The sequence below is a fragment of the Manacus candei genome, unplaced genomic scaffold, assembly GCF_025592945.1.
Source record: "Manacus candei isolate 608988 ecotype Guabito, Panama unplaced genomic scaffold, ASM2559294v1 h1tg000049l, whole genome shotgun sequence".
NCBI classification, from domain to species: Eukaryota; Metazoa; Chordata; class Aves; order Passeriformes; family Pipridae; genus Manacus; species Manacus candei.
The window spans coordinates 1,365,118-1,389,950 of record NW_026138097.1 but is presented as its reverse complement, the minus strand read 5'-3'; the positions used below and the strand labels follow the sequence as shown (position 1 = coordinate 1,389,950).

The 24,833-nt window shown below is 41.6% G+C and overlaps 1 protein-coding gene across 2 annotated transcripts in view; it reads right to left on the bottom strand.

The window, feature by feature from the left end:
• Positions 1-783: 783 nt before the first annotated feature.
• The window catches only part of GLI3 (GLI family zinc finger 3), a 210,237-nt gene continuing 186,187 nt past the window's right edge, over positions 784-24,833 (bottom strand). For both annotated transcript variants that reach the window (XM_051798690.1, XM_051798689.1), the window contains exons 11-15: positions 16,195-16,344; positions 15,462-15,626; positions 12,406-12,696; positions 8,900-9,227; positions 784-7,702 (exon numbers count right to left, since the gene is read on the bottom strand). In XM_051798690.1, the coding sequence (XP_051654650.1) occupies positions 5,415-7,702; positions 8,900-9,227; positions 12,406-12,696; positions 15,462-15,626; positions 16,195-16,344 (3,222 nt within the window). In that variant the 3' untranslated portion in view covers positions 784-5,414. The remainder of the gene's footprint in view (positions 7,703-8,899; positions 9,228-12,405; positions 12,697-15,461; positions 15,627-16,194; positions 16,345-24,833) is intronic.

The window sequence follows — 24,833 nt, the reverse complement described above, 5'->3', positions numbered from 1 at the left end:
GGCCTAGGAAATGGCTCATCTGTTTTGGCTCAGGAAGGACTTAAGACAGAAGCTGAGCACTGACAGCTCAACAAAGTGGTGATCTGTGAGGTACCAGCAATGGAAACAAAAGGCCTTGAAATGAGAACAGCCCAGACACCATAATATTACAACTTCTTTTATACTATTTACCACAACTAACTTGATATCACCTATCACTGCTGTACTTGACAGGAGCACTCACTGAGTATGTCCAGCTTTGAAGATGACTGCATCTAGGTCTTTTGCAGATCACACAATAACCCACCTGAGCAGACATCTACTGGCTAATCCAGTCAGAGGAGCTCCTCTTCCTCCTTCCCATGCTTCTTCATGGGTAGGCAAGCCTTTGTGAGAGACCCTTGGCAAGCGAAGGATGAAAACACAGCCTCCATAGAACAGCCCAGAATCTAGCACGGCTTAGCTTTGACCTCGGAAGCGGCTGCTTGTGCAGCAGAGTTAACCAGGTCAGTCTCCCTCCTCCTTTCAAACACTTTATCTGTGTGGCACTGCATTTTCACTTTTCATTTTATTACCCAGCATCCCTCAGCCACTTTTCTCTAGAGGGAAGGGAAATGCCCCGTTTTGTTTTCCAACCTGTATTTAAACTGAGAATGATGGGAAGCAACAGGCTGGGAAGCAGAAAGAGAAAAGCGAGCAGCTATGAGTAAAGCAACTCGTGCTGATTGCAACCAGGCTCTTCAGATGGATGAAAAAATAACTCCCTCCCCCAAGGAGATATTTTAATAGTTGAAAGCTAAGAACTTAAGTACAAAGGCTTTTGTTTTTATTGACATTGTAAGAAACATTTTTTTCTTTGTTACAAAAAAGCTAAGTGGTTCTGAAAGCAGAAGTACAGTTCATATGTACACAGTGCTACAGACCCTTCAGATCAACCTAAGGCTTGAGAAACATCAGATCATAACTGCAGGTTTATCAAATGAAGACCACTAAGGCCTGTTACAGCTGAACACTATTCCTACCATACATAAATGTATTTACACATTCTCTTTTCTTTTTTCTTTTTTTTTTTTTTAAAAAAGGATTACAAGCTTTATAAAAAAAATTTTTAAAAATTGGAAAAAAAAAAGAACACATTTTTATCTTACACATCTGCAGGACTGACAACAGTGACTGTTCCATAGGAGACATTCCACCAATTCAAGGACAATTACACGTGAATACCAGAGGTTTACAAGACATTTTAGACACTATCAACAGTGGTATGTGCTATTAACTGAATGGCAAGTTCAGCCTCATCAGGAAAATTTGGCAACACATCCTGGTCCCTCTGTTTTACAAGGTCAACGCAAAATAAGGCACATATATTGCGAGAATATAAACACTGCTGTTCAGAAGGATGAGCCACTGCAGAATAGGAGTGGGTGAGCTGACCAGCCATTTCATCGAGGCAGGGGGGGAAGCAATGACTGGAAATGAGCAGCCAGCCGGCATCTTAATGCACGCACCATTTGGGGCCATTCTCCCAGGAGAGAATAACGTCATCTGTCATGTGCATGTATTGGGCCATTCTACTCACCAGCAAAGGCCCTGTGGAAGCTCACTGACTTCCCTGTAAACACACCTTTCCTTCACCTGGGTGTAACTGATGGATAAACTCTCACTGACTACTTCCACTTCATGGAAAGTAAAACTGCCTAGAGAAATACACATGCTTCAGGCAGGCTGAGTGTTACTGATACTTCCAAGGCCAAAAGTAGTGAATATGGAAGAGCCTCTCAGAGCCATTAGAAGTAAAGGTGATTTTAGACTCAGGCTGCAATACTTTAAAAATAGAAAATTCATGATGTTTTGTGCATCTTCTAGTACACTCGGATGAATGGTGGGTTTCCAACAGCTATGACAAAAATCAACTGATGTGCCAGATAAACAAAAGCAAGCTTTGACTCTGTAACAAAGAGCAGTTGTAGAAGGGTGCCAGTAAACATGTCCCACCAATGCTGGTGGGACTTTCCCCAGACTGCCATACACCAAGAAGGAGGTTGACAAGTGAAAGCTGGTGTCCAACATAACAGACCCATACTCAGAGAGACCAGTCTACCTCATCAAAACAGAACCAAAACCCAGGATAGCTGGGCTATGATGTATTACTACCCTCACAGGTACCAAAACGGGTTCTTTAGCATAAACCAGAAAAGCATGAGACAATACTAAAAACTGAAAAGTGACACATGAACACAAGTGGAACATATGCTTAATGGTGAAAATGACAAACCATTTGTAAAAACTCCCCAGGGACACAGTGGAGTCTCTGGTTCCTCACCTTTGCCAAATCAAACAGGATGCCTTTTTGGAGCATGTGGTTTCTGCCAAGACACACTGTTGGCCCAAGACAGGGCTAAGTGAGTGATAAAGGTTTGTCAAATCCAGGAAGGCAAATTAGCTACTCAAACAGTCCCTTTTAGCCTTGAGCAATATGAATGGCTCCTTCTAAGCTCTGATGGATCACATCTGTTAATAGCTTCCCAGCATCAATTGCACCAGCAAATACAATTATGAACTGGAAAATTGAGTTTAAAAAATAGTTGGGGATGGTTATTTTTTTTTTAAATGTATTGGCTCTATAACAATAAAAGGATTCTCTCCCAAGCCACCTACTCCCAAGCTGGTCATAAGTCTCCTTGCTGAAATTGTTTATAAACATGTACTTGACGGCTTAATAAACAGTCAGTGATTGGTTACCAGGAAGCATCTGAAACATGTCCAGCACAGCCCTTCATGCATCCCTTCATGCCCCAGCAGCAGGGCAGGGGCAAGAGTTGTGTACAGGCAGCAGGTCTCTACAGGGCTGCCTCTGTACAATGAGAGCGCAACAGGGAACAGCTTTGTCATGCTGCAACAGCAAACCCATCATTTGCCATGGTAAACTGTGCCCAACTGCCATGGCAGCCCAGGGATCACTGCAGGAGGGCCGTGATAGTTAGTCAAGGGCAGGGAGGCTGGAAGGGGAACTGGCAAAGGGTAAAGTGCAGAGCAGGGGAATATATGTGCATGAGTCGGGGAGAAAGAAATGCTGGCTAAAGATACAGAGAAAGACAGGAGCTGGATGATGACAAAAGGTGTAGGATATTTACATTTGTCTTGATTTCTGACATCGCAGCTCACACTGCAAATCACTTGGTATGTGCTGTGATAAGCCCAAATACGGCCCCAGCACTGGATTTCTATGTTTTCCTACTGATTTACAGCTTTGTCCTCTGACTCTAACAGCTGTTAACAGATCAGTGTTATCTGACAGCTTCACAGAGGTTCCATTCCTACACATTTTCTCAAATGCCATGCCCTGAATCAGCTGGTATTTCATGGTTTTTTTTACAGTTCAAAAAAAGTGCTATGGCTTTCTAGCCTATGGAAATCACCTTCTGGTGCTATTTCTAATATTGACTGGGCTAAAGTTTATCTGTATTTCAAAATCAACCACACTCCTCCTTCCCACTGTATACCTACTATAGCACCAGCTCCTTACAGACATCAAATCTATGACTGTAAGTGCCTGGACCATTTACATCCCATAGCTGCACTTTCCTATCAGGATTTAACTAAGAAGTCTGCAAGGGCTGGACCTACACACAGCTTCTAGGAGTGAGTGAACATAAACCTTGGTCTGGTGACTGTTTCCCACCCCAACCTGTTTACTCAGGAGCACTGTGTGTTCAGGGGTGCGACATGGAGCCCAGCACAGCCAAAAACATGCTGGAAGAGCTAGTGCTCACAGAGTAAATGCCATTCACCTCTACCAGTGAGTAGCTTCACGACCACAGTGCATTGGTTTCAATTTTTTGCTTGTGCAACTGAGCCTGGGCATTGACCCACTGGTTTGTTTTGAAATTAAATGCATGTGGTGTCACCGAGAGAGAGAGAGATTGGCTTGGTCTTTCTTTGGTTAGAGCATGATGCTAACAGCACCAAGGCCTTGGGTTGCATCCCTGTACGAGTCATTCACTTGGGAGTTGGATTCGATGGTCCTTGTGGGTCCCTTCCAACTCCGAATATTCTGTCATCTATGAATTTTTGCCATTCCCCTTATTCCTCTACTATTTTTAATGATAGTTTAAATTTCTTAATTTTTTAAAGCCTGGACACAGTGGAAAAACACTTAAGATTATCAGATTGCTTGCAATTGCTTTGATTTATTTGGCTAGTCTGAGAACTGGGTTAGCCATTTGTTTTCTACTTCTTTTGCATGACACGACCATGATGCTTTTGAAGCTGTAATTGTGTGCTTTGTCAATGGGTATTTACTTATTTTAAAACATATGATCCATCCATGAAGCCGTATTTGCTAAAAGGGATGTACGACACATTTCTCCTGGCAAAGGAATTGTTACTGTGAATAAGAACCAGTGGCTCAGCAAATTACATCTCAACAATTTGCATTAAAAAAAAAGTCCCCAGTATAGAATACTGCTATTTTGTTATTTTGTTGTATGAAATACTCCATACGACCCTGATCGTATCTCCACAAATGTGGTATGCAATGAGAGGATTATAGATTACACAAGTCACCAAACATACCCATCACTTTATCATCCAGTCATTTAAAAAAGAAAGCTGAAAAACAGAATACCAAATACTGTAAAAGATGAAAGTTGGACTAAAAATAGCTTTCTGGTTCTCTCCTTCCTCTGAAATAGGTCAAACACGACACAATCTCATATCATTATTCAAGGCAGTGACATCTATCTGTGTGTATGTTTACAAAAACCTTAAAACATTCGCTAGGGATCAAAGGGTTGATGGTTTTAGATTTCTTATTTGCTTGAACCTCCCAACTTCTTGTGCTCCATGACTCTAAAACTGCAGCCTAGGGTGCATGGCAGTGCATTTCTAAACTGGTTGTCCACCTCAGTGTGATGTATCCAGTGCATCCAGAGAGGATTTCATCCCTGCCTGCTCACTTCACATTATGCCTGGTTATTTTGTGCCTATATGTTTAAGAGGAAAAGTTGCAACAGTTTTACAAGGTCTAGCTTTGTTTGAGTAATAGAAAATTGCCAAGTCATTTCATCAGACCTTTTTTTACAAAAAAACCCAAAACAAAACAAAAAACATGCACTTCACACGTTTACATTGGTTTACAATTAAAAAACAAAAGAAAAAAAGGAAGCATACAGACATTCAAAAAGGGAGAGAGAAAGCGAGAAAAGAGAGAAAGGGAGGGAATGGGTGTAGCAATACTGATTCAAAACTGAAATGGAAGACAGTTTCTCCCTAGAACACTTTAGGGTTTTCAGAGTCCTTATTCCATAAAAGGAATATACTTGAAACACATCCCATTTAGGTGAGATGAGATTGCTAAAATACATACACAACTAAAAAATACGAGTCTTTTTTTTTCCATCTGTTATCTCCTAAGGGTTTTTTGTTTTTCATGTCTATTGCATAACAGCAAGAAACTTGCTTTCTTCTGCAAGCGAGGTCAACAAAGAGCTCATGTCCCCAATAGCCATGTTGGTTGTGCTTACAGGCATAGCTGGGAATGTAAGAGATGCTCGGGGAGTGGTGAGGCGTGAGGAATTGCGGGAGACATCTTGAATGATACTTGGGCTCAGGGCTTCCGAAATTAAGCTGACATGGTCCCCATCATCTATGATAGCATCAAAATCAATTTGCACACCCTCTAGGCTGTTGCTGTCAATGCTGTCAACTGTGCTTGACACTTGGTTAGCCCCTGGGGAAAGAAGCTCAGATGAGTTTTCAGTTGCAATCCCCTGTAGCAGGCAGTTAGCTTCCGAACCAAAGAAAGAACCTGTTTTCATAGCTTGGTGGCTAAAGCCTGTGGTTTGGTCATACAACTGACCAGAGTAATTCTGCATGTTAGAGCAGAACTGTGACTGACCTTGCATCTCCATCTTAATGGTGTTTACCCTGTATGTCTGGTTGCCATCACCTATGTGTCCTTGCTGTTGTGACAGGTTGTTTCTCAATACGTTTTGCCGTCTGTTGCTGCTGTAATTAGTGCATGACTGGTAACTTTTGGCCACTGGCAAAGCTGAAGGCTGGCTACCAATGGTGTGAGACACTGGTGGACAACTCTGCGATCCTTGATACAGGCTGCTTTGTGAGGTAGGACTAACCTGCCCTAGCATCATTTGACCGGATTGATTGACTCCCTGGTAATGAACACCATCTCCAACTGGTTGGTTTTGCAAATATTCCTGTTCCATCATATTCCTGTTCTGCATCCCATTTGCCATACTGGTGGCTTGATCACTAGATGCCATGGGATGGCTGAAATTCTGCTGGTTCCCACTCACTGGCATGTTACTGATTCTCAGCTTCTGCCCTTGTACTGCCATGCCACAGGAATTGTCTGTTGCCCCAGACATCATTGTTTGCCTGCCAATGCTTTCACTGTAAGGCTTACTGGACTGCATGCTGAAAGAATTACCAGCTACGCTGCCAAGAACCATGTTTTGCTGTAAACTGCAGGAACTATTGTTCTCCACCAGGTTCTGATAGCCATTCTGCTGGGCCATGTTGCTTCTCTCCAGGTTCTGCTGCTGAACCATCATATTGTTATACAGTCTGAAGGCCCGAGCCTGCTGCACTGCTGACCGCTGACTGCATTTCAGCTTTGAAGGAGATAAGTCAGAACTTCCTGAGCTTACTTCATTCCACTGAATGGGCAAGTCGCTCTTATTTGCCTCGGGACCTCCCTGCTCACTGCTTGGTGGAGCGGCTTGGTCAAAGTTGCTGGGGTTGTTGTTTCCTAAAACTGAGCTGTGATGCATTTTGTTGCTGTCTAGGACATTGTTCAACAGGTGGTCGTACGTGCCCTGGTTCTGGGAATTCAGATACTGAACCACGTCATCTGGCAGGAGATCCTCATCATTCAGACTGCCACCTGCTTCCATCGTAGCAGCCTCCAGGGCGACGTTCTCGCTGATGCTTGGAGGACAGGGGGAGCTGAAGCCACGGAAGACACCCCCTTCAGAACGGGTATAGTTCTGAAGAACAAGGTTGCGCTTTTCCACGGATGGAGGCAAAGTAGGAGGGTTAAAGCTATTAAGACTGTTGAAACGCTGGACTCTAGGGACAAAGAGGTTGTCGGAGGCCATTCTTACTGGATCACTGGCTCTCCTTGTGCCATTTCCTAAAGCATCTTGAGACAGAAAATGCCTCCTGCTGTAACCATTTGCCCCACCATCACTACATCTTCTAGGAGCATTCACTGGAGGCAGAGGAGATAATCCTGACTCCTTGCAGTCACCCAAGAGTGCCATCCTTGTTTTGAGGCTCATCCTCTCCATGTTAGGCAGTGGAGTTGGTGGGGGTCCACCAGTAGCTGCTGCATATTTAGCTTTCAGCCTGTATTGCTGGGCTGGGGTGAGGCTGAGAAGACTTGGCAGGTCATCACACTGGCTAGCTTCACTGGAGCGCCGGGAGGCATCCGTCGAGATGGGGTCATAGGAGTCTGCAACGCTTACGTTCTGCGGTCTTCCCTCTGCCTGTGAGGCATCGCTGGACCTCCGGCTAGAGAAGCAAGGTGAGATTCCAGAGGACCTGCGGCTGCTCAGGTAGGCTGAACTGATTGTGCTAGTATTGCTGTCCCTCCTGTTCAGCATATTCAACACAGTGATGTCCGTACTTGAAAGTTCATTCCTGTTTGGCAGAATAGTCATGGATCCTCCTACACTGCAGCTGCTGTTCGACTGGGTACCTGGAGGTAAAATTCACAGTTAAACAAATGGGCATTACCCAGAAACTGGTACAGAAAACAGCCAGTAAAGTAAGTGCAGTATAGAGGAAGAGCCTGCATCATCACAGCAAATCATAGCAGTGCTCCTTCTTGAAAGAAGTAGGGATAAAAACTGTATCTTTAGGTTAAAAGCTAATTCAGAGACTCAAGGGTAACATAATAAAATTTATAGGCCATAGCCACAAACTGTCATCAGCTGGTGGAGTACTCCAGCCTGCAGTGCAGCTATGCTGACTGATGTGCCAGAAGGACACATTTTTAAGAAAGCTTTTTATAGGCAAAATATAATTAAACAGGCATTTGCATGGAATGTCAAAATACACAAATTGGAGGCTATTCAAGGTCATTCCTAAGACTTCTTGAAATATTCTTGAAATAACTCCTAACAACTGCAAAACATCTTTGCTGGTTTCCTTGTTTTGTTTTGTTTTTAAGTAAACAGAATACATTTCTCAATTTTACATAGCTTTTTTCGATTGAATGCATCTCAGAAAATGTGGGCTGTCACTGCTGGGTGGAGTGCAGAAACCTACGGGCATACTGTAGGCAATGTAGAGGCAGCAGGGACATCCGTTTTGGTCATGAGCAGCTCTCTGTAAAAAAACAACTATGGGTCTTCAGAGTTCAATCTTGCCTTGCTCCCATTCATGGATATCTGCCCTTTGCAGCAGTAGTATCTGTAGTAGCATATGTACAATAGTATCTATACATATGATTTCTTCTATGTATCAGAACAGGTTACTTAAAGAGAAGCCCAACACTTGTCTGCAAAGGGTGCCTTGCACAGGCCTCAATGGAAAGACTTTTGTACAATAAATTGGCCAGTATTTGTTTTGTCTACCTTGCCTCAAAACAGCACAGGATTATGATTACCTTGGGTCTAAACCTTTAACTGTAGGGAATATAGCAATACTTAAAAATATGATGAGTGACTCCCTTGCTAACTCCTGTTCTGTAAAACATGGGACTATCAGACTTCTCTGAGGGCAGGTAGCAGGACTTGCAATCAGGAGATAAACAGAAAGTGATCAATTTACAAACCATTTCACAGCTGATGAGCTTCCTAAACTGTGCAACTCTTGCAAGGTTGCAAGACTGAGCTAGCAAGCAAGATATTAAGGACAAAAAGTATTATCACTCTTCTTATGTGTATCTCACCATTTCCTATGAGAGGCGGCAAGGTTGGGGCTTTGGAAGGTGGAACGGGGTTCAGTCTTGGAAGCATTCCATTAACTTGTTTCAACCTTTCTAATTTCACTTGCTCCATCCATTTGGTCCCTGTCATATTCCTCCTGGCCTGTAAGCCAAGTGCTGTGGTGGCTGTGGAAATGGTAGAGTCCATGACTGGGGTTTCATCGATGACACTGAGGTCTCCTACACTACCACCACCGGTCAGAGTAAGCTCGATCCCATTGTTGGAATAGTTGCTGATGGGGGACTGTTCGCTGCTGCATGTAGACTGACCACCAGGGCTTGGCTGAGATGTCTGTTGGAGAGAAGAAACAAACGAAAGTGAGGATTATGCAAACTGTTAACCAGAGCACTCGCACTAACTGAGGGTCTAAATGGAGCCAAAGAAAACTAAATACACAGAAAACTTTAGCATTAAATTGTAACAGTGGTTGTTCTTAAAGAGGTTTTCTACATATTGATTTTAACTGCAGTGAATGGCATTGCAAAACACAGACTAAAATCCCCTTTAATACCTTGCTGATAGCATAAATTGTATCTCCATGAGAACTTATCTGAATTATTCCCATAGCTGCTTCTATAATTTCTTGTCATTCATGAGCACATATGGATAGATACTCTACTTTGGGTATGTGTTGTTCCTGACTGAAGCTGCAGCTCAATAAACCAAACCAGAACTCAGACATGTTATGAGGTCCTAATTTACACTGCTAGGCTTGCAAGCAAACAAACAAACAAGACTCCAACAACACTGGAATTTGGTTTTTTCTTTTAATTAGACTTGTGGCCAAAGAATGTAAGTATTTTCCAGGCTTAAGGCTCATTGTTACACGCAGTGGTTGGCCTGAAATGTTGGCATGTGATAAAACAGGGACAAAGCATCACTGTAAATAATACTGTATCATATTCTCAGCATCTCATGACCTTAGCAGAACTCAGGCCTAACTTATACCTCCTCTTATACCTAACTTACACTACCTTGCCCTGAATCAAGAAGGCTGATCTACTGAATCAAATCTTTGTTTCATTAGAATTTAAGATTTTAAATGCAAGAATTTAAGTAGACAGTACAGGCTGCTAATCCACCACAATATGCCTTCTTTCTTAACAGTGTTCCCTGCTGCTCTAGAAGAACTCTTGCTGAGGGGAAACACGGGCTAGATTTACTTTTTATAAAGTTCTCATAAAAGAATGGGAAAATTGACAAACTGACAGACAAAACACAGAAAAGACAGACAGAAGTCTCTAGACTTAATATCTCCTTGTAAGGTTCTATCAGTGTGATCACAGATTAGTGGGGTATGCAGTATCATCTCGCTCCCAAGAACAGTTTCATGTAAGTATTTAACTTCTAGGGTTTCTGATGTGGGTTTTTAATTTTTTTTCTGCCACGTCATGATTTTTATGCACATTTTATTGACAAATGCTAGCTAGAATTTCTGAAGCAGCAGTGATGGCTCTCACTTTTAACATCAGTGAATGAAGATTCATGGCACTACTGTAGCTTCATACGCCCCTGAGGAGTCCATTCAGATGCAATAACCATTTTATTATTTCTAACTTGAACGATGATACTTAGAATTTATGAGGCCACACTGAGCAAGTTCATTTCCAAATCCTGCCCACAGCAGATTTGGTGACAACAACAGAAAACACAGTCACTATACAGAAGAAAGTTTGTGCTTCTGGACAATAGTTCCATGCCATATGGCAGAACAGTAACAGTGGTCAGAAGCCTGTTCTTGTAGCCACATGTCAAGATCATAGTGAAGTAGGGTACAGAAATAAGAGCTGTATTATGGGGAACATGCATTTCTAGATGTGCAATACAGAAAAAAAAAAAAAGGATGTCTCATCTAGAAGGGAAGGTACAAAGATTACAAAGATATTCCTGAAGACATTTCACCAACATAAGCCAGATTTTTCAGATGTCAAGTGTTGCAAAATGCTCACAGGACATTTCAATTGGGAATGCGCTTGATGGATTGCACATTACTAAATAAAGGAATGATTGAACAACAGGCAGAAGGCTAAACTAAAAACATAAATAATGTTGCAATAAGAAAAACAGCAGAAAAGTTAAAATGCCCTCACCTTATTACCCACTGTCCTTAGGAAGTTAGAATAAGACATTTAAGAGCATTAGACAGAAAAGACATTGGATTAGTTGAAAACCAGAAAATATATCTTAATTCATATACACAATGAAAAGCAAGAAATACAGAATTATTTTTAAAATATAATTTTCAGCGAGAAATATTTAATAATACGTAAGCTATCGGCATTAGTAACTCTCCCATTAATTTTATTCATGCTAAAACTGTCTATGTGCAACACGCCTCAATAATGCTAGACATTTACCTAGCTAAGCAAAAGAGGAATGGATTTTGTAATCTAAGGGAGTTATCATCAAAGATGGCAGAGTTAAGCAGGAGTTAACTCTGGGCCCTTGGAAGTTTCTGAATTCAAGATTAATACTGAACAGTTTGGGCATGAGCCTTAGGCATAACATAGCAGTAACTCATATTTCAATGAGTAATCATTTTGAATTGCAGTGTGATTAACAGTATGAGCAGAATTTGGGCTCATATTTGTACTCCCCAAGGGTTGGATACAGATGAATCGTAGACCCAGATGGAGAAGAGGATGGAGTGACTGTCTTTGAGAGTATTAACACTTGTAAAGAGGGCAGTAGGCACATGAAATGCAGGCAAATGGAAAAACTTCTACATTTAAGACAGCATCTAAAAAAATGGAATATGGTCCTTGCAACAGTTTAGTGCAATATGTTAAGGTAAACCAGAGGAGACCTGCAGACATTCTTAATTCAACTTTAGTTAAACTTGGATTAGGTTAATTTGGTTAAATTAAGTATCAGATTAACAGAAAGGGTTACATCACAACAGAGATCAAATGTTATCCAGAAATGCCCTCCTGCTGTTTAAGAAAGCCAATTTATCCTGCTTCAGTTTGATCCATGACTGAACAACCTCAAGCCCTGATTATAAAATCTGATTGCTTCCCCAGGTTTTCCATAAATTATCATCATAAATATCATCATTTTAGTCTTTTGGATTTTTTTGGGTTTGTTTTCTTTTTCATTCTGGCTGTGACCCTGCAAGATTCACATTTGCCTTCTTTCTTCTGTAAACAGAAGAGTGGAAAAAATGCTTTTTTAAAAATGAAAAATGTGATTTTCTCATACTATGCTTATTCCAGAAGATGGAGCTTTATAAGAGAAACAATTATTGTGAGAGTTGCCAACACTGCACATACTGCATACTGCACAAACTAGATGTAATCTTTTTATTCGCTATTTCTTAGGCTTTCAAAACATTTTACAATGTAAACAAAAAAGAAAACCTCACAAAACCTAGCCTTGTGAGCTAGAGTTTACAGGCTTGAGCATTTCATAAAGGGACTATTAACTGGTTGCAAGAAGAAAAACGGGAGTGGCACGGTGTATTGCATACCATTGGTTTTTCTGACTTGACCGCTTTCACTTGGAGGCATTCTTCACGCTTTGAGGTAGTGTTGCTGAGGTCCTTCTGCTCACCAATTGCACCCTGAGTCTGATGGCCTGGTGACCGGGTCTGAGAGTGGCTGCCTGGGTCTCTTGGTGGCGGAGGCCTTGGGTGGATATCTCCCCGCTGCTTCTTGGTGACGTGTGCCTCTGGGCCATGCACGGTCTTCACGTGTTTCCGGAGAGAACTGGGGTCTGTGTAGCGCTTTGTGCAGCCTGGTATCTTGCAAACATATGGTTTCTGACAAGACATGAAAAACACTTAAATTAAATTTAATTCCATGTGAGACTCCTGAAAACTCCTTGGAGCGCAGCTGATGTTAAAGTTATACACTTTCACAGGGAATTTGTTACCTAATTCATGGTCTCTACAGTGACCTAATCATAGAATGGTTTGGGCTGGAAGGGACCTTAGAGATCTTCTAGTTCCAACCCTCCTGTCATGGGCAGGGATACCTTGCACTATACCAGGTTGCTCAAAGCCACATTCAAACCTGACCTGGAACACTTACAGGGATGAGGTATCCACAGCTTCTCAGGGTAACCAGTGCCACTGTTTCACTACTCCCACAGTAAAAAATTTCTTTTTTATTTATATCTAGTCTAAATCTATGCTCTTCTAGTTTAAAACCATTACCCCTTGTCCTATCAAATTGTGACTGCACGTAGTGAAACCCATTAATTTCCCTTGATTTAGAAGGTACCCAGTAATGCTGCATAGTTGACAGAGGACAGAGTCTCTCTCTGATACAAACTGGCAAAGCTTTCACTTAGCTTAACAGAAGAGTCAACATAGCTATGGCAATTTATGAAGACTGGACTAATTTTCTTTTGCTGTCTTTTGCTGTCTATTGCTGTCTATTGATAGCGCTTCTAGTATGCCTAGTACCTACTACTCGACATTCAGAGGCAAACAGCCCCCTTCAAAAGATGCTGGGACATTTGTTCAGGCAGAATTTACTGAGGAAGCATTTTTTTCCTAGCTCCTTCAGATAATCAATATGAAGTCAAAGTATAAGATAAGTAACACGAGCATTTTCACTTTGCTGCAATATATGCACTAGTACTATTACTAGCATATATTGCACTAGTACTATCACTGCTACTAGCATAACTGATCACTCGTTTTTATTAAAAACCATATCCTTTGTCTGTGAATTTCTATACTTCACTAAGCAATGTAGAATAAAGTAAATTCACTGTGTTATAATTTAACAAAGCCTTTGTTCTTGTATTATGAGAGGATTAGAGAGAAGAGTTGAGCACTTCCTAAATCCTTTAATTGCCTCAGGAAGCAAAGTATTGTTCACTCACTTTTATTACTGAATTGTTTCCAAGAAACTACTATTTTAAAGTTTTTTTCATACTAGCCCTCAAGATATAAAAAAGACTCTCATGCAGAGTTCCTCAAAGCAGTTTTCTGTCTGCTTATACATGGCACTGTGGAGCCTTTGACAAATGTAGCTTCTTCATAGCCATCTAAGCCTGAGCCTGCTTCCACTGACACCAGTGGAAAAAAAACTCCCATTGACTTGAACAGGAGCAAAAATGAACAATGTAAAGTTGATGCTGAGCTACTGAGGCAGGTTTTCGCAAGATGCTACAGCAGTACAAGTCACTTAGCGCTCTTCTACATGTGCAAGGCATATCAAGATATGTCAGCTGTTTTTAAAGCTCTCTGTATTACCTACGTACAACCAAAATGGCACTGCAAGCAAGTGCTGAAATTTGGTCTGTGCTTTTCATGGTATTGATGGCACTCCACCAGCATACATTGCCCTAGAAGATTAGCCTGTTTCAGTGTGAAGTAACAGTGAAGGAAATGTGGGTGCACCTACCAGAAACGATGTGCAGAATAAAATATTTCTTGGTGACTTACTGTTAGACACAAAATTCTGATCTTAAAACAGAGGCAGTACAGGTCATACTGTTAAGTTTGAGAAGATCTGACTCATCAACTAGGCAATGCACAGACTGGTTCAGAGTGAATGAAAAAAAAGCTCAGTCAGCTACTGGTAAGACTTGATGAGCTTCCTTGGTGACACCTTGCACCTTGGTGACAATTTGCAAAATCACTGCAGGTCTTCAGTGCAGTTGTTAGTTGGGCTGCTGAGAGCACACAGGGCAGAGACAGGGCAAACTCAGAAATGTGTAATGCTCTCTGCTTCCCTTGTGACTGAAAAGATGCTGCAGGGAACCAGGGGACTGGAAGAAGATGAATGCTCCCAGGAGATCTGCCAGCCCTAGTGCATGCCTGTGACAGAACTGACAGACAACCAGGGAAGGATACAAGCCTTTTGGAAATGGATATAGCTGCTATCATATGTCCTGACCTTCCAATACTCCTAGATTTAGGCTAGAAGTGAAGCAGTATAGGGACAGGTCAAGGAGGAGAGACTGAATTCTGAGATGGGATGTTGAGATGATGTGGCTCCTTCTGTAACCTGAAATGGGGCAATAAAACAGGGACAATGCAAGAAGATGGTGCGACTCCTGAAAGAGGAGCCAGCAGTAACAGGAAACACACAGTATTAAAGAGGTGTTACACCGAGAGTTTGGGAAACAGCTGTGACTGCCACAGCTGGTTTGTTTAAGAAAGATCAAATTCCCTGTACTGCATTCCTAGTCCATCAGGATGGAAAAAGAGAGTGAAAGAGCCCAGAGAAAAGGAAAAGGTAGAAGTCAGAATTTATAGGGCAACCCAACTTTCCAAACACTGGAGAACATGACTGTGCAGCAGCCCATAGGATGCTGTGAGATGCTGGGGAAGCTGCATCCCAGCAGACGTCTGGTGTCACCACCCACAGAGGCACTTATAAAAATGACCCATGGCCTCTCCAGGTCTGTATGACACATTGTGCTGCTAAGAGCCATCTAGAACTTACATTTCTTTCAGGTTGATGAGGGTTTCTATGCCTGTCCTCTGCAATACATTGCTATGACCAAACTGTAAGTCTCTTCACTGACAAATCTTATTATTAACATTTTGGAGCTGTGCTTACTTACCTCATTGGAATGAGTCCTGTTTTGGTGCTTGGCCCTGTCAGATGCGTTGGAGAAAGCTTTGTTGCAGCCTTCGTGTTCGCACACATACGGTTTCTCTCCAGTGTGAGATCTCAAGTGCGTTTTCAAGTTTTCTAGTCTGGAGTAGGCCTTTGTACAACCTTCAAACTGCATACAAGAAATAAATCTGAATTAATTTTAAACTCTGGACTTGCAGGAAATGGTAAAATCTGACTTATACAAGTTTAGAAACTTTTCAAGCCTTCATAACCTTGTCCAATGTAGTTTTGATTTGGCAGATTTTAATTTACTCAGGTAAACTCCGCCACAGCTCAAGTTAAAATGCTTTCAACATTATGTAAAACTTCTCTTGCAGGAGAGCACAGTATTTGTGTACTAAGACAGAAATCCACTGCAAAGTCATTAGGAGGCTGGTGGCCAGCAATAATATCCAGCTCTTTAGGAGAAAGAGATTTTAAATAATTATGTAAACTGAACTCTATTTCATAATGCCTTTTAGGGCTTCTTTGTACTTTAAACTTAAGGAAGTGGGCCAAATTATCCAGTGAATCCCTCCCTCCTCAAGTTCTTGTCAGATGATGAAGCAGATATGGTAGTCTCTTCCCCACAGGTGCCTGACAGACAAGAGTTCAGGGAGTGCATTACCTGTACTGCTCTGTTCTCTGCACAGCCCCAGCTCCCCTGTCCAAGCCTAGAGCTCAGACCATTTACTCACAGTGCATTTGTGTGGCTTTTCCCCTGTATGTCTCCTCATGTGGACCACCAGCATATATTGGGCTTTGAATGGTTTCTGCTCCCGGGAACAGTCCAGCCATCGGCACACAAACTCCTTCTTCTCCCCATGTATATGGTCATTGTTGATGTGCTGTTCAGGTAAAAAAGATATTACAGTTTAACAGAAATGTAACAGCAGCAGCAGCCTTACTGTAACTTTACATTGGAAGAGCACTGGATACTCAGGTGTGAACCAGGACCCTGCAGCACTGAAAGAGTAAGAGGGTCATCTGCACTCCCAAGTGATCACAGGGTTCAAATTATAGATACCACTGGAAGTCTGCTAAGGCCCATGAATCTGTTCCTACTGACATCAAGAGGCTTTGGATGGGGCCTCAGGGATACAGGTTGATAAATGAATCTTAGATAATCTTATGCACAGTTCCACTTGAGCGACTCATTGAGTACTGTTTTCTTAGCGCAGGGAAGCCTTACTTAAGAGCCCTTCAACATAAACCAGGTTTTCAAAATCAGGCCTCTAAAAACACATCCTCCAACCTGAAAAATCAGCAGAACTGCTAAACCAAGTTTCCACCCAAAATTTTAACTCACTCTCCTTTACCCATATTTTCTTTCAGTAAATGTACTGGGGTAATGTACAGATTGTGGCAGGGAAAACAAACTCCTACACACTGTGAAAAGAAGCTCTGAGCACCAAAGCACATATCAAGCCAGCTTTTGCCATTGCCAAGTCTATCTCTGAAAGTCTCAGGGAGGGACAGCCATCTTGCTGTGGTCAATGTCATCCACATGAATGTATCCAGAGGCAGGACAGGGCTCTGTACCTTGTACTCTTCCATAGAAGTAGTTTGCTCTTCTCCTTTCAGTCAGATCCAGTTCAGGAGAGCATTTGAATACGGATTTAGTTCACTCTGACTGTATTTCTGAGAAGAACCGGTCAGATGAAGCAGGGTCAGCCTCAAAATTGGTTTGGTTTTTTAAAAGGTTTGACTGCTTAAACTTTTTTTGCACAGCTTCAGAACACAACAAAAACGAAAACTACACCAGGACTTCCACAGTTTTTTTCCAGTAGGAACTACCTGACTCATCCTCCCGGACTCTTGGAGAAACCCTTCCCCTCTACCATACTTCCTCTCTGTGCCACTAGATGGCCGCATTTCTCAGCGAATGAGCTTACTCCCACTAAAGTACTAGACAAAACCCTTCCAGAGTTTATATTTGATTACAGCACAGGGATGAAATCTGTATCTATTCCATAATGGGCTCACAGAAAATTCCAACCCCACGGAATCTCAGTAATTCATGGAACACAAAGAAGAAAATCTGAATCTTCTCTAAAGTCTTGAAATCAATCAGAAAACCAAATAAAATCACTTATGTTCATAATTATGCACCATTGCCATGGCAAATAGAAGTGTATTGCCCATAAAAGATGACAGCTCTTTTTCTTTTTCTGAAACTTTATTGTCATTTCTGAAAAGTTGTGACGGGGTGCAGAATGCATGAATAGAGCAGATGTACTGGACAAAATACAACCTGTAATGTGCAGGAGTTTATGTTTCAAGTGCAGATCTCTCATCCATTCATACTACACAAGCCTGTACCAGAAGCACACACATGCCCTGCGCTGTGAAATGGCATCAAAAGAGTACAGTGATGTTAATGTGTACTCTTTTCTTGAAACAGAAAGAAGTAAGAGGACAAAACTCAATGCATTCAAGTAATTCTTGACCAAATCTCTCCATAAACATTATGGACTGTGTATTACTTGGTTAAACCAACACAGCCACAAGAGGGATGAAACTGAGTGTGCGACACAGGCTTTCTATTTGATACAAAACCCTCAAAGCTGGTTCAATCAGTTCAGAACAGCACCTCCTTTTACCTCCTGCTGTGTGGACACTCAGGCACCATGGAGGCTCTTTCAGAGAAATTCTTTATAGAACGGTTTTTCTTTTTGTCCTTGAAAATGATCTTGTTCCTTGCCCTCCAGACCTCTAGTCTTTAGCAGCTGACCTTTCTCATGGGCATAAAACTCCTTTCCTCACTTCCTCCCCACTCCAGCAGCTGACAAAACTGGTCAACAGTGGTGACTTGATCATTTGCCTCTCTCCATCACTCCACTGTCTCACCTGCCAAGTATCTTGCGATAAAGCTCTGGTCTTTCACAACTGTGTCCCTCCATACTCATTTGCCCTGCTCTCTTATCCTGTTAATCCTTTCCTACTCCCTCTGCTCTTTCTACAGTCAAACCCCTCTTTGTGCTGTTTTTCCTCACTGCTTTGATGCTCCAAGTGGCCCCTGAGATCTCACCTGCAAATCCATCTCATTCTCATTCAACCCCTCTGAGGATCCTCACCTTTAGGGGAAGCCTGGAAGAAATGAGCCCATGATCTGCTAACATGGGTAATTTATTTAGCTCTCAGGTAAGAAGCTCAATTGCTTTTTGCAGAGGGGTGATACTTAAGCAAACCTAGAAATGTGCCCAAATATTGAAAGGCTGGTCTGGAAGACACTTGCTAGACATAAAATCAGCACAAGAGGCCAACTGCAGAAACTAGCAGTGCTCTCAGGTAAGGTAATTTACAGTATTTGTAATCCTGAGCATATAGGATCAGATTCGAACACCCTCACTCGCCTAAGTTATGATGTGAAAACTTATCAGTCATTGGCTATGGACACATAGGCAGAACTACACAAATACAAACCAGAAACTAAATCTACACTGGGATTTTTTACCATTATAATTTGGCAGAAGGAATGTGCAGTATTTGTGACATATTTAAAGGAAGAGGGAGGTCTTTTTGTGCAAACAACAACAATTAGAAAAGTTCAGAAGTTTGTGAACTCTGGCATTCACGTTCTTTGACTCAGATAATTACCTTTGGATTTTGTACAGTGTTTTTGGCTCCCTGGTCTCTATTATAAGAGGGAATGAACAGTTTTGAGCTTGTAAAACAAAGAACAGTCAGGAATAAGAGTATTATGCAAAGCAGAAGCTTTGGTACAGTACAATAAGGATTTAGAGGGTTTCAATTTATAATCTGTTTGTAACCTTATTACACCCATGAAATGTCACATTCCAGGGACTAGATCAGAAGGATTTTTTTTCCTGGTGAAATTGAATTTTGATGCAGTTTCAGGGTGTGAAAAGGCTTTTCTTTTAATTTTGTGGGCCCAAACCTGCAAGTTTTACTTACGTTCGTAATCCTTATTACAGTAAATAGGCGCATGAAAGCCAATGATATTACTCCCTAGTGTCAGGTTTGCTAACACAAGGCTCTGAAGCACCAGCTCTGTCTTATTAAGAATTTCTGACCTGAAAAAGAGCCCCCATTAAAAGCTGGAATTCCACAAGCTATTTCCCATTGCTCACAGCTCCAAAAAGCTGCTAAACAGGGGTCATTTGCAGAATATCAGTCACTTTCATGCCACTTCAATGCTCATTACCAAACCTCGGTTTCTCCTGGCTCATATTCTTTTCTTTAAAAAATGTTATTATCATCCAGCTCCAAAATACCCTAAAATGAACAGAGGGAACTGACCTAAATAGTGATTTTGGTCTCAGAAAGAAAGACCTGGTTTTGAAGGAGGAAGCTCTGAGATGGATTTCAATTCCAGAACATAAGCCCCTACCAAACTAATTGAAGTCAAGGCTGAAGTTTGCTTGTCAACTCTACTAGGCAAGTTCAAAAAACAGAGATAATGGGAAGCTCAAACCACAGTATCCCAGAAGCATAAATACTTACATGGTAAGAAATACTACTGAAAAAGCGAACACCTCAAATCATGCATGTTGTCATATAATCCATATCCACTGTATGTGTAATTTTATATTACAGCAGATGAGGTGAGATGACACTGGAGCCAGGATAGTGTTCCATTTCCCTCCTTCAAGTGTGTTTTTAGAAGAAAGGAGAATCTAAGCATATCCTAGCTAACTGCTTGGTACTCATTATTCGATACATAAACAAAGGCCAAATATGCTCTCACAGTGGTCAAACAGCAGGAGGAAAACCTCTCTATACCAGTGGAAAAAGTTACGAACAACAGAAAGAGACTGTCACTGCAACTGAGTTTGCATCTGAAAGCAAAGTGTTATTTGGTGGCTAGAGCAGAATACATTGGGAAAATCTCCCAATTATGCTTTCTAACCTAAACACTCTACCCTAGAGTAACCTGGGAGAAAACGGGGAAGAGACCATGCTGTATTGGTATAATGTGGTAAGTTAGAGGCAGAGTGAAATGCATATCCACATTGCAAAAATTTGATTTAATTTCAGTTATACAATGAAAATTTCAGACTCTTATCTTCTCACAGTTATTTCCTTGTATTTTAAAAAATTTAAAAGGAGGTGCTAAATATATTCCCACTAAATCTCATTACTAATATCAAGCAGAAGCAGTGTTTAAGCCATCTTTTAGCACAAATCTCCCCCCTCACCACAGAAAGTCCCTCAAACCAGCAGAGCCGTGGGATGTGATGCATAGGAGACAAAGTGCAAAAGGCAAAGAGGCATTGCAGTGGAGCGGCTGCTAAACATAGCTCATCCCACAGCTGCATGAGAGAGTTGAGGAGCACACAGGCTGCAGAGAGGAAATGTGCAGAGACTGTGTCCGGCAGTAACAGACTGCATAGCTCTGAAGCTAGTCTGGAAGGTGATTAGCTGTCCTTGACCTGCAAGTCCTACAGGGAACACTCTTATTTCTGTGCTTTGCATAGGGAATATAGGTTTGTCCTTAAGTCCACATACAGTTAAAAACAGGAGGGGGTTTCTTGGTCATCAGGTCCATCCCCCTGCTATGGCAAACCCCACTACACATAATCCTAGTCACAAACAGAGCAAGCTTCATCTTCTAAGTACACTGGTGATCAGCTCCCTCTGCTCCCAGTGGAAAGCTCTTCTAGGAACTCACTCCTCTGCTGGTTAGCAACTAATTTCTAGCTTCGATTTATTCATAGGCAATTTATATTCATTTGTTCTTGTGCCAACACTATCCTTTAGCTTAAACAGCTCTGCTTCTCTGCAGAGTGTTTAGTTCTCTCCCTTCCCCACCTTAACTAACTGGCAGACAGCACTGTCCTCTCTGTCTTCATTTGCTGGATTAAATAAACTAGTTTCTTCTGGTCTTCTCTACAATGACCAAGTCCTGATTCCCCTTCTTACTCTGCTTTGACTTGAGGTGCAGCAGTTCCTGTGTCCTATCTGTGGTTTTGTTCCCAGGTTCCCCGCTGCCCCTTTGAAGACTGTGTTGGTCCATCCCTCCTCAGTGGTTCTCTCAGCCTCCTCACCTGCTCTAATACAACTTCAATCTTCTTGACCAGAATAGTGTGAAGTACACCTGAGCTCACCAGACTTGCCGTAACAGAATTCAAACTTCCCTGTCACCACTTAGGTGTACGTACAGATCTGCCATTTGTTTTAGACTTGAGACTATAATCAGAGCCTCTGAGTACCTCGTAGCTTATGAATGTAGCCCTCCTAATGACAAATCTCAGGAAACAGTATCTTCTGCTATGGCCACAGTAGAGGCAGAGACCTAAGATCCAGGAAAGCTAAAGCCCACATGCATAGAAGTATTTAGATCTCTGATTCCCACTAAAAGTAGTCAATTGTTCATGAGTGGTGAGCATACTTCTGAGGTTCTTGAAATACACAGCTTCCTGAGATAGCTGAGTGATTGTAAAAAGAATATCAGCATTCAGAAAAGTGACAGGGCCTCACTTAAGCAAGTACCCATGTTTCCCAGCTCCCCAGGGATGCAATACACGACTCATCACTGCTCCTTGTTACCATTTTAGGTAGTCAGGCAACTGAGAGATGACATCAGGCAGGCATCCCTACCATCTCATTAACATCTTGATAAAGACTGACTCCATGATCCATAGCAAGATGAACAGACAAAAGCATTGTAAAGAAGTAAGGATATAAAGGAGGTCCTGGTGAGCCAGGAAATATCTTGTGACAAAAGAAATCTCATTGTGAGGAGGAAAAAAAATGCATCTGCATGGAGTGAAATCCCCAGCAGACTTTTCAGACACATTCCAATCACTGCAATCGAGTCTCCCTCTAGCCTCTGTGACCCTCTGTTAGAAAAATGCAAGCATTTTAATTTCCTCTTATCTGATGGAAAATAGGTATGGATCCTGACTGCCCTTTCCTTACCACAGATCATTTGCAGGCACAAGGCTAAACAGCCACAAGAGCCCAGTGTCTCCTCCCTGCTGCTCAAGTTGATAGTACACTTTTGACCTCGTGTCCTTAGGGTGGCGTAAGTACTTAAGCCATTTTTAGTTCCTGAGATGGAAGAAGCACTTAAGTTGCTCTAAGACTTTATGGTGGCATAAATGCTTAAGCTGGTTGCAGTTCCTAAAGCCAAGTCGAAGCTATAGCTATATGTGAAGAACTTTGCACTTCTGCATAGGCACATGCCTGTGGAGAAGCTCAGATAACTGTCTCCAATATCCTGTTTCCTTTCCTTTGGATGCATTTATTGTTATTCTTTTACAGTTCTTGTGGTTGTCTTTCATACTTTATGGAAGACTCAAGAAATGCTATTGTGACAGATCTCTACTAATGTTGATTAGCAACATGACAATTTATACAATTTGCTGATCTGGCCCAAAGCAAGTCAGTGCCTCCACAGTTTTGTCACCTTTGCTGAAAACAGTTAGGATCAGCTGCATCTTAAAAGCACTGCACAGTAATTTCCTTTGTGTATAATTAATACACTAAATACTCTGTCTCCTCACTGCACTCCTCACCTCACAGTGTTTGATCTTGTCACTCAATCTCAATTTTTAAAATTTTTCTACTATTAACAGATTAAGCCCTCTGCTCCCCCTAGATTTGGTCACAATTGTAAACCTAAATGACTGTAAAACTAGTGGCATACCACTTTTCATAATCAGATATTTTGAGGTTCCATGGGAGATAACAAGAAGAGAGAGATAAATAATATCCAACAGAAACAAGTGATGCACAAGACCCTTGCTCACCACCTGTTCGCTGGTGCCCAGCACATTCCCGAGCAGCTATCAGTGCATCCCAGCCAGCTTCTCCCAGTTTATGTACTGAGTGTGAGGTTCTGTGGTATGGAATATCCCTTTGGCCAGTTCGGGTCAGAGGTTCCCAGCTGTGTACCCTCCCAGCTTCGTGTGCCCCTGCTCCCTGGCAGAGCATGGGAAACTGAATAGTCCTTGACTCCGGGTAAGCACTGCTCAGCAACAACTAAAATATCTGTGTGTTATCAACCTTAAGCTCATACTGAATCCAAAAGATAGCATGTACCAGTTACTGTGAAGAAAATTAACTCTATCCAAGCCAGAACCAGGACAAAAGCATGCAAATATAATATATATATATAATACAAATATTTGTAATTCCAGTGTGACTAAAATGTCTTATTCATTAAGAAAGGTTAAATCACTACATAAAGTTTCAGCTAAAAAGATGGTTATTTCAAAAAGGAGTGAAGTATGTGGAAAATGAGAAATATAACTTACACTGTTTTACAAATTTAACATGAATTCCGTGTCCATGACTATTAATACTTAGTTATAAGAGCATACATTCACTCAGCACTCCAGCTGAACTCATGTCTGAAGCTCATTTGTTATTACGCTGTTCTGGACACCCATTTCTATCCCTTAAGAACTGGCAATAGCAGCTAATGAAGAAAGGGAGGGGTCACAATCAGAAGCCTAAGTCAACTGAAAAATGACGATGATTTATAAGTTGGGACAACCCAGGTAAGTAGATGGACAGGGATGACAGGCACAGGAGAAGGGCAGCACAGAAACCAATGGGTGGAAGAGAGGAGGGAAACAGTAAGAAAGGAAGACTCCAGTCTCGGAGGGAACATTCCCATATGAAGGGCAGACGGAAAGGAACCTCAGAAATATTGCAACAAACAGTTGGGGTCAACAGCTGTCTTGGGCCAGCACAGCTGCCACTGGGAGAAGTCATATTTAAAAATATTTACAGCCATATTTAAAAATTTAGTAAAGATCTGGGGTCAGTGCAACACATGGAAAGAGACTGTCCTTGTCTCATGGGGCATTCCATTCTTCATGGGGAAGGAAGGAAGTCACAAAGAGTAAGAGCACTCAAACTAATAGTAATTAATGAATTTTTGCATTTTGTGTTTACTATAAGGGGTCATCCTTCTGTCTCAAATACTGTTTAACTGAGCCATGGTAAATCAAATGATTTTTTATGTATGGCCTCGGAGAAGTCTTTTTCTCTAAATGTGAAACTGTACTACTAATAAACAGGAATATGCTAATTCAAAGGACACAACTCAAGAAGACTCTTTGCTTTTCACCTCCTACTTTCAGCTGAAAATACAGGTCTATTTTTTTTTCATCTCTCTGCCTCAACAACAACAATAAAAGTTCTCAATGCCTCAGTTAAAAAAAAAAGATATTTTCTTTCTGCTTCCCCTTTTGTTCTCTTGAAATAAATTCTGTAGTTGTCTTCGTTGTCTATCAATAGGTTAAACATATCCAACTTGTATGTTTAAATGCTAAAGATGGAGAAGTCCCCAAGGATACGTCAGTCATTGGCTCTTGTACAAAGAAAATACTGTATTTTGCTCAGAAGAGCTTTCTGTAGC